The sequence below is a fragment of the Propithecus coquereli genome, unplaced genomic scaffold (assembly GCF_000956105.1).
Source record: "Propithecus coquereli isolate 6110/MARCELLA unplaced genomic scaffold, Pcoq_1.0 Scaffold20, whole genome shotgun sequence".
Taxonomy (NCBI): Eukaryota; Metazoa; Chordata; class Mammalia; order Primates; family Indriidae; genus Propithecus; species Propithecus coquereli.
This window is the reverse complement of record NW_012144967.1, coordinates 165,111-181,044: the sequence shown is the minus strand read 5'-3', so window position 1 is coordinate 181,044 and position 15,934 is coordinate 165,111. Positions and strand designations below refer to the sequence as shown.

Below are 15,934 nucleotides of genomic sequence, written 5' to 3'. Positions count from 1 at the left end.
ATTGAGGGAAGCTGGCGGAGATGTGTGAGGAAACACTCTTCACAAAAGCTAAGTCTAAAATTATTTCAGAATGAAAGTTTAAAATACATACATACATAAAAAAGGAATATTCCCCAAAAAGGAGCCAAGAAAAAATGGCATTTAGGATGGTCACTTGGCTCACCTTTCAGTAGCTGGCTATGTAATACTTGCTACTATCTTTCAGAAATAAAAATCTACAGAAGTTTCACTTAAGGCATAGAAATATGTTTATAAGAACTATTAGTAAACTGCAAAGTTTTAAAGATACATTATATTTAGGCATTTAGCAGCTGCTTAATAAAATTATGTCTTTTTAAAGAGATCATGAAGCATCTCCATGAAAAACTGAAAATTTGTTATATAAACCATATGCATCTTCATCCCTATAGGTGAAAGTGCAAACTAGATATTATACACACACCCACATAGTATTTGATAGTATTTTAATGTGTGTGTTGTAGTTGGAGATATGTAAAGATATCTGTAACAAAACAGCATTTTACCCACATTTCAGATAGCAATTGTAGGCCAAGTGATTGTTTTTCAGAGTAAATAATCAGCCACCTTCCTGCTTTATACCATTCATTTGCAGAGAAACCTGCTTCCAGATTGGGGCCTCAGTGGTGCTTCTAAAGACACTTTTCACAGATTGACAAAGAAGTTTAGCTTATTCAAGTAAAATTCAAAAACAAAACTAATTTGATTATTTCTAGCATATTAATTTCTAAATAAGAGAAAAGGGGCAAATATGTTTCATTTCTATACATGACTTCCATATATCATTTCATTTCTTCTCCAGTCTTATTTTCTTCATTGAAATTATTTTATTCATATGAACACTATATTTGCAAATGATAAACATATATAAAACCATTATTTAAAACTCATATTTATTAACAAATGTTTGAGTTCCTGTTGTTTCATAACATGTGCTAGCTACTGTGGGAAATAAAACATACAGCAATTTCTGCCTGCCAAGAAACACAGAATCTACCAGGAGATAAATGGATATGTGTAACCAAATGGGGTAGCAATAGGAGGATTAAGATATAAGTACAGAGCTAGTATTCTCAGGGTTCTAAATATAGACTGGTATCATGACGAGAAACCTCTTTTAAATATTGTCACAGTGGCATGCCTGTGTATGGGAGAGGGCAGCGAAGAGAAGACTGAGTAGAAGGGAGGGGCGTATCTTTAAATCCTGGCCCTAGATAATTTAGAAGAATCTTTCCAGTCTTTTGAAAAATCAACTACAGGTATAGAGACAATAAGTAATTTATATTTCTATCTGTCGTGTATGTAATCATCTCTTTAGATGCCAAACAACTGCTAGTGTCTGAATAACATGTTTTTCGAAAGAAATATTTTGTTTGTGAGTATCAACAAACAGTCTTAGTAACTTTCTTATCCCTCTTATGTGCTGAGTGCAGTCGGAGGAAGAGGAATTGGAGTTGGTGAGTGTGAGTTTCTGCTTGAAGGAAGTTGAAAAGATGTAGAAAGTACTAATTCTTTTAAACATTTTTATCTAACCAATGTTCCCTTTGTCCCACGAATTGTTTTCTTTTTATTAAATACTATTCAGATTCTTAGAATAACTAATGCAATCTACTGGAACTATAGACTGTAGTTTTTCTATTTATAATTATATATGTTGATCCATTTTATTTGTTGGAGGGAACATTGTAATAGAGCCTTTAAAAAGGCTCTGTCCATGAGCATAGGACACTTGTTAAAGATTTTTTAAAGAAAAGATACAAAATACCTTATATAGCTCTCCAAATTATTAAAATATTTTTAGAGAATGACTTCACTCTCGAAGTTCCTCAGATTGTAACACACGATCTTGTGTTATTTCTCCTTCTTTCAAAAAGATTACATCATTTTTGGTGAGGTCACCTTTTTCAGAGTTGGAATTATTTCATCCTGCATGAGACAGTCTGAACCACAAGGGGGTTCCCTGTTTACTAAAAGGAATGTCTGTAATTGAACGTGTACAGATTTACTTTTCTATCAGATGATATGCTGTTCTTAAAAGCAGCTATTATCTTTTTTCCCCAAAGCAAATGTTTTTTGTTGTCTTTTCCTCTAGAAAATAAACTTGACTAAAAATAACTTGTAACTGAGCTATTACTTCTTTGGGAATTGAAACCCAAACTTCACAGAAGTAATCATATGAATTCAAAGTCAGCTGCTAAGTAAAGGACTTTAGGGGAGTAAAAACTTGAAAGTGCTCAGTTTTTAGCGTGGATAAGGGATAAGAGTGCATGAAAGCATGGTGCGGGGGGAAGGCATCCGTTGATTTTATTTACATTTTATTATTAAATGTTTATGCATGCTCGTGTGTTTTGCACAATTTGTTTTCTTTTCAAATAGGGTTGTACTCTTTTTAAAATACAAGATTGTTCTTTAATTAGTTTTGTGATTGTTCTCACAGTTTTGGATGTAGTTTTTTATTGGTTAACTGAAATATACTAGTCAGCTGTAAATGTGGTGTTGTATTACATGTTATGAATGTCTTCTGGGGAAATACTTTACGTAAAGATACCACAGTGATTAGCAAATGGAAGTTTATAATTCAAGCTAAAATAATTAGACCTCACTGTTTACCCTTAAGGTGTTGTGAATGCTTCTGTGACTTATCTGGTGCTATGTTGCCCTCTAGTGGTTCGGAAAGTCACTGACTCTCATAGAACTCAGTGCCATTGAGATTAGGAGCTTTGATGAGTAGATGAATATATTGGAGTCTCATTGTTACCCTCGTCTTTGAGGACATGCCAAGGGATTGGCACGGAGATGAAGCCATGGAGTGGTCAGGGTCCAGACAAAACCATCTCATACTGTATTCTTTCACCTAAGGATTTGACTTCTGAATTTCTAGACCAAATATGAAAGAACAAATTAATTCCAAAGTAGATCCCTATCTCAAAAATTTATTAAATTTATTTACTTGATGCTGAGACTAAAATATATTCCCAGTTGTCTTACGTTGACTTTCCACATTCCCCAGAGTACATCTATGATTACAGAATTTCGTAGATAAATATCTAAGGCTTTGAAGACTTAAAATCTAGAAATCATAAAAATAAATATTTGTAACTAAGAAAAAAATACATCTAAGAACTGTAAACATGATTCATATTCTTTAAAAAATAAGCTAAATTCCCTAAAACTTAATTCAAAATACAGAGCTTTGTATGTTAGACCAAAATATAATCAGAAACAAACTGTTAGAACTTAGAAAGTTGTTCATATTGGTTTGAGCTCTAAAATATAATCATGGATGACTGTGATCCAAAGTGAGGAAGGACAAGTGCCCTGGGGCCTGCACTACAGACTGTCCTGGTGAGAGCCAGCCGCAGAGATTCCTTTAGCAGTCTTCCAGTTCTAGATCAGCTTTACTTCATGACAGCTCCAGCAGAATAGCTATGGATCAGAAGGAATAAAAACATTTATCTATTTTTTTTCACCAATTGTGTAGAAATTTGGCAACAGGGTTTTTTAGGACAGTAATTTAGGAATAGTATCTTATATTTGTATAGTACTTCAGTTATGAAAGCACTTCCAACATACTATCTCATTTGATTCTCACAGTAGCATTGAAAGACAGGCAGGACAAGATAGCTATCTTCTCTACTTGGCAGTGAAGAGGTTCAGAGAGGTTAAATGATTTTCCCAATGCTTAGGAAATGATGAATCTAGGACAAAAACTCAGGCAGTATATCCACATACTGCATGGTCTTTCTAACATCCTGTAACTTAGGGTAGAAAATATGAACTGAGGTCTGGAAATAAACTGAGGCCTGGTTCCTCATCAAATGGTCAGTTTTTGAGTGTCTAGATTTAGCCAAAGGCCTTATCTGATGTACCCTTCTAAAAATGGTGATAGAGAAAACTGAATCACATCCTTACTTTTTCTAATCTCAGGGGCACTGAATTATACTTTTACTGATATGGTTCAGACCCCTGAATTTCAGTTATCAGGCTGTCACTTCATTTAAAAATAAAAAAAAAGTTGGAGTTGTGCTTTGGCCTCCTTCTGTGCTAATGACACGTGGTCTCTTCTGTCCCTCTGAGCCTTGATTTTGAAAAAATGTTGCCTTAAGCCACTAAGGTGAGAAACTAGTTCTAACCCACTCCTACACATAGAGGACGATGACAATCTTAAACTAATTAGATTATTTAATAGTTGACTTTTCTACTCATTCCCAGCATGGGAGGATGCTACATAGATGTATTCATATGGCAAACATTTCATGTCCTCCATCCACAGCCCTATCAGCAGTTCTTTTTCAAAAGCTCTCTGCTCAAAGCCTTTCCTTTCAGAAAGCCAGGAGACTGTGAAGAGATATATATCTAAATCTACTGTTAAAAAGTAGGTCACCCACAGGATCAGAGGGAAAGAAATAAGAATACAAGCTGCACTCAATAAGCCATGACTTTAAACCATGTTAACACATAAATGCCGCAAAGAAAAATCTATGCTCATGGACTTACAATCCCTATAAACACAGATGACCTTTGCTATCATCAGGTATTTAAAACCTACGCATATTTCATTTGTGATAGCCTGACAGTATTTGTAGTGGCATCACATCCTCATTTATGCTAACACATAGAAGTGTCGTTGCCCATAATATAAGTTTTATCTTAAGGCTGTGTCTCTGACATTACTAAACTGTTTTAAAAAAGGGAAAATGAATAATTAATGTAAAAATATGTCCTTTAAAATTAAATATTTAGTTATTCCCAATAGTATTTTTAAGGTTTTTGCATCATTGCTGCTTCAGAAAATATATTCATATAAAACTGTGAAAAATGTCACTTTTAAATTGAAAGTTATTTTTAAAATATTAAGTCTAAAGACAAATACCACTTAATAACATGTTTTGTTTCTGATCTCTCACAGAATACCCAAAGGATAAGTAGTTCTCAAGCCACTCAGCCTCTTGCTACCCCAGTCGTGTCTGTGACGACCCCAAGCTTGCCTCCACAGGGACTCGTGTACTCCGCAGTGCCGACTGCCTACAACACTGGTGAGCCTGCTCTAGAGTCTTCCAGGGGTTTCGGTGCTTTCTGTTTTGTGACCAATATGCATTTTTGTGATCTTTTTTTTTTTTAAAGTATATGTATTGAAATACATTATTTCAAGTTTTTAGATATATTAAATGTATGCTAGCCTTGAAAAAATTACCAAAAAAACCCCCACATTGATAGCAGAATGAGTTGAGAAAGTTATTTCTGTTTCTCCAGTGTGAAATTTTACTTTCCCTTGACAAAAAAACAAGTAGCTGTTATCAAAACTGTGGCATCCATCAAGCCAAGGAGAGTTATGGCCTGTTGCTTGGGTATTTTCTATTTAGTTTCTCTTTACACAGTATCTCACTCTTCCAGACTTTTGAAATAAGATGTTTGTCTCCCTGCTGTGTTAACTTGCTTTGGGAAAGACCATGAATCCCTGTGGACCTGACGCTTGGGCAGGTGTTTAGCCGTGTCTGGCAGGCTGTCATTTTCTCCCTGGAACCCTAGTTTGGTCTGTATTTGTGCCTGAGGGGCAAAACAAGGACCTTTGTCGTTTCTCCTCAGAGCCAGTCACGTTTTGCCTCTGAGAGGAGCTTTTCGCTCATTTACGTTTGTTTAGACATTCCATCTAACAACACCCAAATTCGAGGGTATGTTAGGAACGTTTAAGAATACTACAGTGATTGAGGGATGCTTTTAGCCAAGTGGGCTGTATGGAAAATCAGGTTGTGAAGCCAGTTTTGTTTACATATGCCCATCTCAGGAGGGGCAGAAAATGCACATGGTTTCACTTTCTCACCAGGTGAGCCAAGCACCTGATGCTTCAAAAGAAGAAGGAAAGAAGGCAGTAGGTCACGTATACCTTGCCAATTATTCAGAGACTGCAATGCAAAGAAGTTATTTTTTTTATGATTCTCAGAAGTAGACTATGGCAAAGATCATCTAATTTTAGGCTTCAGGGTAAATCCTTTGGCAGGGCACACACTGCTGTCTGGAGCTACCTGAGGGGGCAGAGCAATTAACACATTTGATTGCCACTTTAATTCTAAGTAGTTATTTCAAAACAGAAACAACTTTAAAAGGTATTATTGAAAAAGAAAGCCTCTTAGGAAATGTCCATTACTTTTTCCAACAATCAGTATAAAGAAAATGCCAAAATCCATCAATTGCAGACTAGCCTAGGGTCTGTGAATTGCAGCCTGCTATTTGTGTCTTGCACAGAGCAGGGTTCCAGAGTAAAGCCAGGGATTATGTATTCATACGTTAATCACCTGGGTATGAGAAACAGTGTGCTACGGACATACCTGTTCTCCCAAGTTTGTTCTTGGTAAGGAGACAGGGCATAGCTAAGTCGATAACCATGGAAGGGAAGTCCTGAGTTGTTATGGTTATGAGTTTGCACTCTTTGAGTTGAGAGGGTAGGGAAAGAGAAAGACCTGTCAGCGTAAGTGTTCAGAGGAGCATTGGCTGAGAAGATGGAGCTTTCACTGGGTGTCAGCGTTAGATTACGGAGTACTGAACATTTCATTGTATGTTTTTCAGTATAGTTAGAAATTCCACTCTGTTTACTTTTAGAAATGCCATTGGATTAGAAAGAATATATTTTTTAAAAAGTCTAGAAGGAATCACCAAAGCATATAGAATTGGAAGGCAGGCTTTCTTGAAATCATTGATCACTTAGCTTCAGCCTCATTCCACCTTTTGACTGACTTTATCTTTGTTGTCTTTCTTAGAACACCTATTCTGTTTAAGTTTACCATATTATCTTTAACTTAGTTTATTTATTTGCCTTTCAGAAACATTCGTCCATGTTTTATCTTTCTTTAATATATTACCTATGGTTCTATACACATTTGGTATCAGTCACATCAGTCAGTAAAGGGATGAATAAATGAGCAACATTTTAAAAAGTAAAACAGTTCTGTGCAAAGGAACCCTATAGACACTCCCTCATGCCTGTGCTTAAGATCAGTCCCAGCTTCACAAACTTAGTCACACATCCACTCAGCGAATGTTTACTGAGCATTTACTGTGTGGCACTGTGCCAGGCACTGGAAATACAGGAGTCAAAAGTGGAACTTAGCGGGAAATACACAAGATACAGAGTTCTAGGGATAAACCATTGTAATTGTGTCAAGGGCTACATTGCAGCGTAGACACAAAGGAGTGTGCATGACTCAGCCAGGTAAAGTAGGGAGACTGCTTCCGGAGAGGGAGTGCCGTGTACAAAAGCTGGAGTCCACAGGAGGGCCAGGGCAGGGTGGTTAGAGTGGAGACTAGAGAGGTAAGTAGGGATTTGCAGGCCATGTCAAGGATTTTGAACATTGTCTGGAGAGCATTGGGAAGCCGCGAAAAGGTTTTAGGGGAGTGTCATGATCATACTTGTTGTCTTAAAAAGATCACTTTGGCTTCAGTGCACACAGGGGCAAAAGTGAATGCCAGGAAGCCACGTAAGAGGATACCACAGTGGTGCACACCGTGCTTGCTGGTGGCTTAGACTAGGTGGTGGCAGGAGAGATGGTGAGACTCAGGCAGGCTTGAGAGAGAGCAGACAAAATTGACCAGACTTGGTACGTATTGGTAGGAATGGCAAGAATGACACCCACAGGCTCTGCCCAGGCTGCTGGGTGAATGTTGGTGCCAGTTACTAAGAGTGGGGAGTGTATAAGAGGAGCGGGTTTGAAGGAAAGAGTGAGTCCAATTTGGGCCATGTCAGATTTGAGTTGTTTGCAGAGCTTCCAAGTAGATGTGGCATGTAGGCCATTGAAGAAGTCAGAAGAGAGTTGTGTGTGCTGGGTACCTGCCCCCGCCTGTGGGGCTGGCTGAGCCACCCTTAGAGACATGAAGTGAGAGAAGACAGAGGCAGGACAGAGTCCTGAGCACCAGCCATGCTGCTTCAACCAGTTCCTTTTTGAAAATGTTCATTCACTAGGAAGACCAGCTTTTTTTTTTTTTTTTTTTTTTTTTGAGACAGAGTCTCACTGTATTGCCTGGGCTAGAGTGAGTGCCGTGGCGCCAGCCCAGCTCACAGCAACCTCAAACTCCTGGGCTCAAGCGATCCTCCTGCCTCAGCCTACCGAGTAGCTGGGACTACAGGCATGAGCCACCATGCCCAGCTAATTTTTTCTATATATTTTTAGTTGTCCAATTAATTTCTTTCTAATTTTAGTAGAGACAGGGTCTCGCTCTTGCTCAAGCTGGTCTCGAACTCCTGAGCTCAAACAATCCGCCCGTCTCGGCCTCCCAGAGAGCTAGGATTACAGGCGTGAGCCACCGCGCCGGCCTGGAGACCAGCTTCTTTAAACACCTTCCTGAGACATGAGAAAGAAGTGAAAAGTAGAAGAGTTTTTGCCACTTCTCGTTAGAACCAAATAAAAAAGCCAGGTGTTAATGACGAGCTGAAATAACTCCATGTGTGAGTGATACCTAATGTCTGAAGTGGGCCACAGTGACGATGACTGAAGCACTCATATACAGTGGGCCGTGTTCTACTCCAGCGAGACAGAAAGGTTCTCATGAACTTGAAATTATTTTGTACGCAGTCAGGGAGCTGTGGTGGCTCCGTACTTCAAACAAATGCAATTACTTAATTGTGTAATGACATATTTAGTGTCTTGTGTCAGTCAGCGTGGCACCCATACTGCTGTTCCCCATACTTCATAAAGACCAGCTGATCCAGACTCACTGTGGGTAAGCTCCAATGTTTGTGTTTGTTCCAGAGGGTAGTGGCCGGCATATTTATTTAAAATAACCATTGCACAGGAGCATTCTTTAATGATGGCCTTTGATTATTTAAATAATCCCAGACAACTAAATATAGTAGATCCAATAAACCTCCCAACAGAAAAAGTTTTGTGGATTTTAGACCCATATGTGTGTTGTTTTGTTGTGAAGTACCTGACTTCTCACCCTGGGAGCTTATGCAGCTGCTATTTGTAGAATAGATTCTGTAACAGTCCTTCTAATCACATGGAGCGATCTTGTCTGCCTTTGTAGACTACTCACTGACCAGCGCTGACCTGTCGGCCCTGCAAGGCTTCAACTCCCCAGGAATGCTGTCTCTGGGACAGGTGTCGGCCTGGCAGCAGCACCATCTAGGACAAGCAGCCCTCAGCTCTCTTGTGTGAGTAACTAGAAACTCTCCCTTAATCCTTGTTCCTGGCCTTTACATTCTCCTTTTCTGTCAGATACAGTCCTTTGCTCTGTTGACTTTCATGTGAAGAATCCAGCAATGATTCTTTTTTTGGTAGACATAGGTGTTGGGAGAAAGTGTTTTCTTTACATGGCTCTAGATAATAGCTTGGATACTAAGCAAACTAGGCATTTTGTGAAGGGATTCAGACATCAGGGCTTCTCCTACAGGGACATAATGAGTTAGAGAGACTCAACTAGTATCTAAGGGGCACAGATGCTACTCATCACATGCACCCCCTTTTTATCTACTGACCAGTGATTAAGCGCCTGCGGCCACCCCTGCTTCCCAGCACCTGCCGCTGATGCCATTGCTTGAGGAAAGGCAGCCTGCGGACATCAGGCCCACCTGCCATCTTGCCTGTTTTTTGCTTTGGTGAACATCTGTAGCGAGGACAGAAGGCACATGAGCTGTGCCCTTTGCTTTCTCTTTGGAGTACAGGGGAGGGAAAGTGGCGGCCAGGCGTCTCATGTATGCATCAGGTTCCATGGGATCCATGTGGTTGATCGCAGCCCAGTGCACACACCAAACCTCATTCACAAAGAGAACGTTCTTTATGGCAGGGTGCGAGGATAGAAGTGAAGAGGATTTATGGTGGTGCCCGGATGAGGCCAGACATCCCTGTGCAGCAGGGAGAAGGAACAGGGCGTTTGTAGAACCAGGATGACATTAGGCCCATGGAGCAGGTGGAGGAGGGTGTCCCAAAAGAGGGGACAGCATAGCAGACCCAGCTGGCCTCCATGGAGGCTAGCTGCCTTCCCCCTGCTCAGGGCAGTAGGGACACCCTAGCCTACTGCCTAGCAAGTCCCCAGAGAGCCTGAGCTCAGCAAACCCTTTCCTTCCTGCATTCTGAAATTACTCCACAATGTGTATTGTTATCAGTAGTCTCTTGAGGAATTATGTCATGGAAAAAGGAGCAGAGTATCTCAGGGAAATTTCTTTGCCTGCACAGGTGTTTAGCCCTCAGGCCTGTCCTGAGCATGAACACACTAGAAATAGCCCTGGAAAAGCAAATGGAAAGGGCTCGAAGCTCAGACTTGGAGAAAAGCCTGTATGTGTCCTCCTGTACTACTCTGAGCGAGCTCCTCAGCCTTTCTGAGATGTTTCCTCATCTGGAAAATAAGGATGATAGGATTTGCTCCTTAGAGAGTAAGTCATATCCATATGAAAATAGATGAGATGTACCTGTCCCAGGCCAGAGCAGAGGCCATGGGCAGAATTCAGGTTGCCACACTGTTTCTCTGTCTTTTTGGTCCATGCATAGCATTAGGCACTGACACTGTTTTGGATACTTTAGCTGCAAAAGTACCAAGGTTATGGGTTAGTAGAACCAAGTAACTTAAGGGGCTGAACTGCTGTTTTCTTTTCCTCTCAGGGAGATGGGGTTTCTTTTTGTGCCACACAGCCAGTCTTGGGAGATTCTGACAGGATTTCGGACGCTGGGCTCTTTTCAGTCGGACAGTGTCTGTGATATCATTCCACTTATGCAGATGCACTCACAAATCATCTAACATCTCTCTTTTTTCCCTTCAGCGCTGGAGGGCAGTTATCTCAGGGTTCGAATTTATCCATTAATACCAACCAAAACATCAACATTAAGTCAGAACCAATTTCACCTCCCCGGGATCGAATGACCCCATCGGGCTTCCAGCAGCAGCAGCAGCCCCAGCCCCCACAGCCCCAGCCCCAGCCTCAGCCCCGGCAGGAAATGGGGCGCTCCCCTGTGGACAGTCTGAGCAGCTCCAGTAGCTCGTACGATGGCAGTGACCGAGAGGATCCACGGGGCGACTTCCATTCTCCAATTGTGCTTGGCCGACCCCCAAACACTGAGGACAGAGAAAGCCCTTCTGTAAAGCGAATGAGGATGGACGCATGGGTGACCTAAGGCTTCCAGGCTGTTGTTTGTACTTTGTGTTACTGCAGTGAACTGCCCTACATATCTAAATCGGTAAATAAGGACATGAGTTAAATATATTTATATGTACATACATACATATATATATCCCTTTACATATATATGTATGTGGGTGTGAGTGTGTGTGTATGTGTGGGTGTGTGTTGCATACACAGAATCAGGCACTTACCTGCAAACTTGTAGGTCTGCAGATGTGCGTCCCATGGCAGACAAAGCACCCTGTAGGCACAGACCAGTCTGGCACTTCCTTGGACTACTTGTTTCATAAGATAACCAGTTTTTGCAGAGAAACGTGTACCCATATATAATTCTCCCACACTAGCTTGCAGAAACCTAAAGGGCCCCCTACTTGTTTTATTTAACTGTGCGGTGACTGTAGTTACTTAAGAAAAATGCTTTGTAGAACAGAGCAGTAGAAAAGCAGGAACCAAGAAAGCAATACTGTACATAAAATGTCATTTATATTAATTACCCAACCTGGCATGGGTCTCTGTTGCAAAGGGGTGCATGGGAAAGGGCTGTTGATATTAAAAAACAAAGAACAAAAAAACAAAACAAAAGCCCCACACATAACTGTTTTGCACGTGCAAAAATGTATTGGGTCAAGAAGTGATCTTTAGCTAATAAAAAAGAGAGAGAATAGAAAACACGCATGAGATATTCAGAAAATACTAGCCTAGAAATATAGAGCATTAACAAAGTAAAATTAATATATTAAGTTATAATTGGAATATGTCAGAAGTTTCTTTTTACATTCATATCTTAAAAATTAAAGAAACTGATTTTAGCTCATGTATATTTTATATGAAAGAAAACACCCTTATGAATCGATGACTTATATATAAAATTATATTCACTACTTTTGAACACATTCTGCTATGAATTATTTATATAAGCCAAAGCTATATGTTGTAACTTTTTTTTTTTAGAGAATAGCTTTATCTTGGTTTAACTTTTTAGTTTTATTTTAAGAGGGGAAAAAACAAACAAAAATATCTTGCAAGCAGAACCTTGGAAAAAAAAAGCCATGAACACTTATTATTCTATATGTAAATTAAAAGTTGAGCCAAACTCTTTGTGTATATAGCATCTTAAATATATTATCACCTTTGATGTAAGTACCTATGTATTGTATGGTCACCAGATTAAAAAGTATATTTTTGTGGATTGCCACCAATTTGGGGGGAAAGGCGAGGTCCTTATTAAGTAGAGTATTCACTGTTTAATATTTACTATTTTGTTAAATATATACTGTACTTTGGATTTTAATTATTAGCCCGTTTTTTCAGAGGATTGTATAAAGGGGTTTCTCCCCTCACTGGTGGTGAATGTGTGATGTTACCTTGTAATCTTTGTGCTGTATGGGTTGAGCATCATTATATATTTTATATGTGTACATAAATAGCAAAGTGGCAAAAAAATTGGTGTTAAGTTCATCCTGCATAAATATAAAATGTGTTGTAACAGATTTTATAAGGCGTTATTTAAAACTTGCCTTTTGTGAGGAAAATAATACAGTAGAAAAAGCTGACCTAATTTAATTAATATTAGAGAAAATGGCAAAATAGTAGATGAGCACAAAGGTTTTATAAGTGGTAAATGATTAGGAAAAAGTATTCATGGAGAAAGGATCTTTTTTCCTTGACCCTCTGAAAATAGAATGATGCAGCTGGTTACAAAATACTACCATGATCAACTATTCTATGCATTGAAATGACACTTTGGTGCAGGGATAGGGGGGAGAAATTCTCTTACGGTGCAGATCCTTGGCATGACTCTTGCCATTCTAATAGAAATTAGTGAGTGCCGCCCTCAGCTTGGATTTCGAACAAGGCCTTATTCTTACAGGAAGACAATTGGTGATAGCAAGTTCATCCGTTCGCTGGGCTTGTGCCATGAACAAAATTCAAAGTCCTGTATATCTTTCATCATAGATTTTTAAATACTCCTTTTCCTGAGAAACTCAAAAGTAAGGGTTTAAAAATTGCTGCTATTTTATATTTTAAACTTAATATTGAGCAGCTGCCTACAACTTTTACATTTTGTGTTCCCCTCTCAATTATGTTCCTTTGGACATTTTCCTCATATGCTATTTGTGACAAATCATCAGCCAGATTTCCTGACTGACACAGGTATTAGGTACAAGGTAAGCCTGTGGCATTCACAGGCTGCAAAATGGAGGTTCTGTTTTCATGGCAGTTTGGGGAGTAACTTTCGATAGAGGCCAAAAAGGGGAGGATGATATGCTGTCTCCTCCCTTCACTATAGACATTGGCTCTTATTCAGAAAGGGTTAGTTTTTCTTTTAAAATGTACTGATTTTGCTGAACTACTTACTGGCACATTTCTTCATGAGGTCACACCTAGACAGTCTCCCAACACTGAATTTCCAAGATAATCCTTACCACTTTGTAAACCATTTATAGCTTTGAAAGTGTTAAGTGATTCTTTCATTATTATTTATGCATGTTCATGAACTTCTGCTGTACATTGGAATAGGAGTTAACACATTCACATTTACTGTCTATTTTCTTGTGTGCCTTATGAGATGGCTTTTCTGACTGTATCTCAATAGTCTTTCTTTCTATGCAGGTTTATAATCAGTACAACTACTGTTTTCTAAAATAATATTACACAAGGCTCGGAGTTTGTATTTCAATGACAATGACCAAGTAACAATGTATTCCATTTTTGGGAATTGAATATTTGACTGTTAACCTTCTGCCCATATGCCCAGTGTGATTTGGAGCATATGGACTCGACAGACATCCCTCACCCAGACACCTGTGTGTGAACACATCCACATCCGCATCTCTGGGTGGAAACCAGCCTAGAGGGGGGAAGACACTAATGGTGTTACTCTAGAACTGACTTTTCTTACCCTTTTAGACTCATGTGTTTTGTATGAGACACCATTGCAAAAAAAAATTTTAATCCCTTCAGAGGTATTTTATTACTAAAAAACAAAAACAAAAAAAGCTTAAGAGTTAATTGCACTGGTGAAAGTACAGTTTCCAACGGCTGTTCTTCCTTCAATACTCTAACTGGTACTACACTGAGAGTGAAAGTCACCATTGTGTGTACACAGATGGTCCCAATCAGAACTCCATCTTTTGAGCCCTAATTATGTCCATTGTGTTTTAGACTAAATCAGGGGTTTGTTCGAAAAGAACAATACATGTTTTACCATTTCCTTTAAGGACAACTAATAATGCATTAACATGATTTCTGTATTAACCATCATGCGCACAAGAAATACATAGTAAATAAGGAACCTGAAAACTCCTGGCATTGGATCATAAGAAGCTAGATGATTAGAATGTGAAAAAGATTTTACAAATGTAAAACTTCTATTTCTCTGTAGAAACTTTCTTCACTTTGCTGTGCAAGAAGACACTGCTTTGCTATATTTAAAATGGCTTTTTTAAAAGAGATTTATGTATTTGGTAAATGTTTGTAGTCAACAGTTCACACAAGAAGCTGTACACGGTTTGATCATGTAAAACCGTTTGGCGGCACAAGCTGGACTTTGTTGCCATCCTTGAGATGAACCTTTTAAGAAAAATAAGTTAATCTCAATTTTTCCCTGAATGTGTTGTTTTTCTTCATTATACAATAAATATTATAGTGAACTTTTTATCAAATGGTTAAGACAATGCTAGAGGTTGTTGTAAACTGTTTGTCTCCTGCACTCCCTCCAGTAAAGACGGCCTGGCTCTTACTGCGCATCCAGACTCTGTCATGTTTGCCTGGGGAAACAGTAAGGCGCTGGCTCTGCCACCAGGCGGCCCTCCCCTTCCACGGTACTTCCACGAAGACCTTTTCCACCCGCACAGCCCTTTCCTCATGTTTATGTTCCTTATGGCCCAGGAAACCTCTGGGTGCCACACTAGCTGCCCCGCATGCGAGCCCGGGGCCATTAGGAAGCAGCTGGCGACGCAGCGTCCAGCCTGGCTGCTCTGCGCGCACTGGTGTGGATCGGCGGGATCCATTCGGGCTCCAGTAACTGCTTCTCACAGGAAATGCACCGAAGCGTGTTGGAGAGGTGGGTATTGTTAGAACTTCCCGTCGTTGACTATCATTAGATTCTCTTGCTCTCTGAAGTCTGGGGTGTGAAATGATTTGTTTGGCCCAAAATGCAAACATTCTGCTGTGCTAGAGGCAGCAGAAGACAGATTTACTAGAATGAATGGAGTTTTGTTTTCAGAAATGATGGATGTGTCCCAGTATGCTGGTAGGTACTTCTCAGTGGTCCATCTCCCTTCATCATAATTCAGCTGAGAAATGAAAAATCTTCAACTTGCAGTGGCAAATGTTCTCTTCCTCTGATGTGCCTTCTAAGCCAGCTTCTAGCTAAGCAGATTCTTGGTGTCAAATTGAAAACTAAATTTTTGTGCTGGCTACAGTGAGGCTCTTATTAGCAGATTTTGAAAGCTGGTTGAGTCCTGTGGCTAAAAATACTCTAATCACAGCTGCAGCTACTTAAAATCAATTCATTGCAGTTTCCTAGTTAGCTCCCACGGGTGCCTTGCTCTAGGCGTTATCCTGTTTTTAAGCTGATTCTGTGACTGGCACCAGCCAAGAAAATGATTTTCAGTCAGAGCCCTGTGCCAGCTGCGCGGCTGCGGCCGGCTCCCTCTGCCTGTCCAGTACTCACAAGGGGCCCCGGACCCACTAGCTGTAAAACTGAGGGGAACAGGAGTGTTTCTTCCCGTCTTCCACAAGGGTTAGGAGGTTTCAAACGGGGTTGAAACGCTGCAGAGAGAGAGGCTTCTCAGGCTGGGTGGA

At 39.9% G+C, this 15,934-nt stretch overlaps 1 protein-coding gene across 2 annotated transcripts in view; it reads left to right on the top strand.

The window, feature by feature from the left end:
* MEF2A (myocyte enhancer factor 2A) overlaps positions 1 to 14,793 on the top strand; it is a 120,716-nt gene extending 105,923 nt beyond the window's left edge. Inside the window, exons 7-9 of one of the 2 annotated variants that reach the window (XM_012643772.1) lie at positions 4,928 to 5,054; positions 9,037 to 9,163; positions 10,766 to 14,793. In XM_012643772.1, coding sequence (XP_012499226.1) covers positions 4,928 to 5,054; positions 9,037 to 9,163; positions 10,766 to 11,117 — 606 coding nt within the window. In that variant the 3' untranslated portion in view covers positions 11,118 to 14,793. The remainder of the gene's footprint in view (positions 1 to 4,927; positions 5,055 to 9,036; positions 9,164 to 10,765) is intronic. The other variant, XM_012643771.1, reaches the window with a different exon arrangement.
* Positions 14,794 to 15,934: the final 1,141 nt, after the last annotated feature.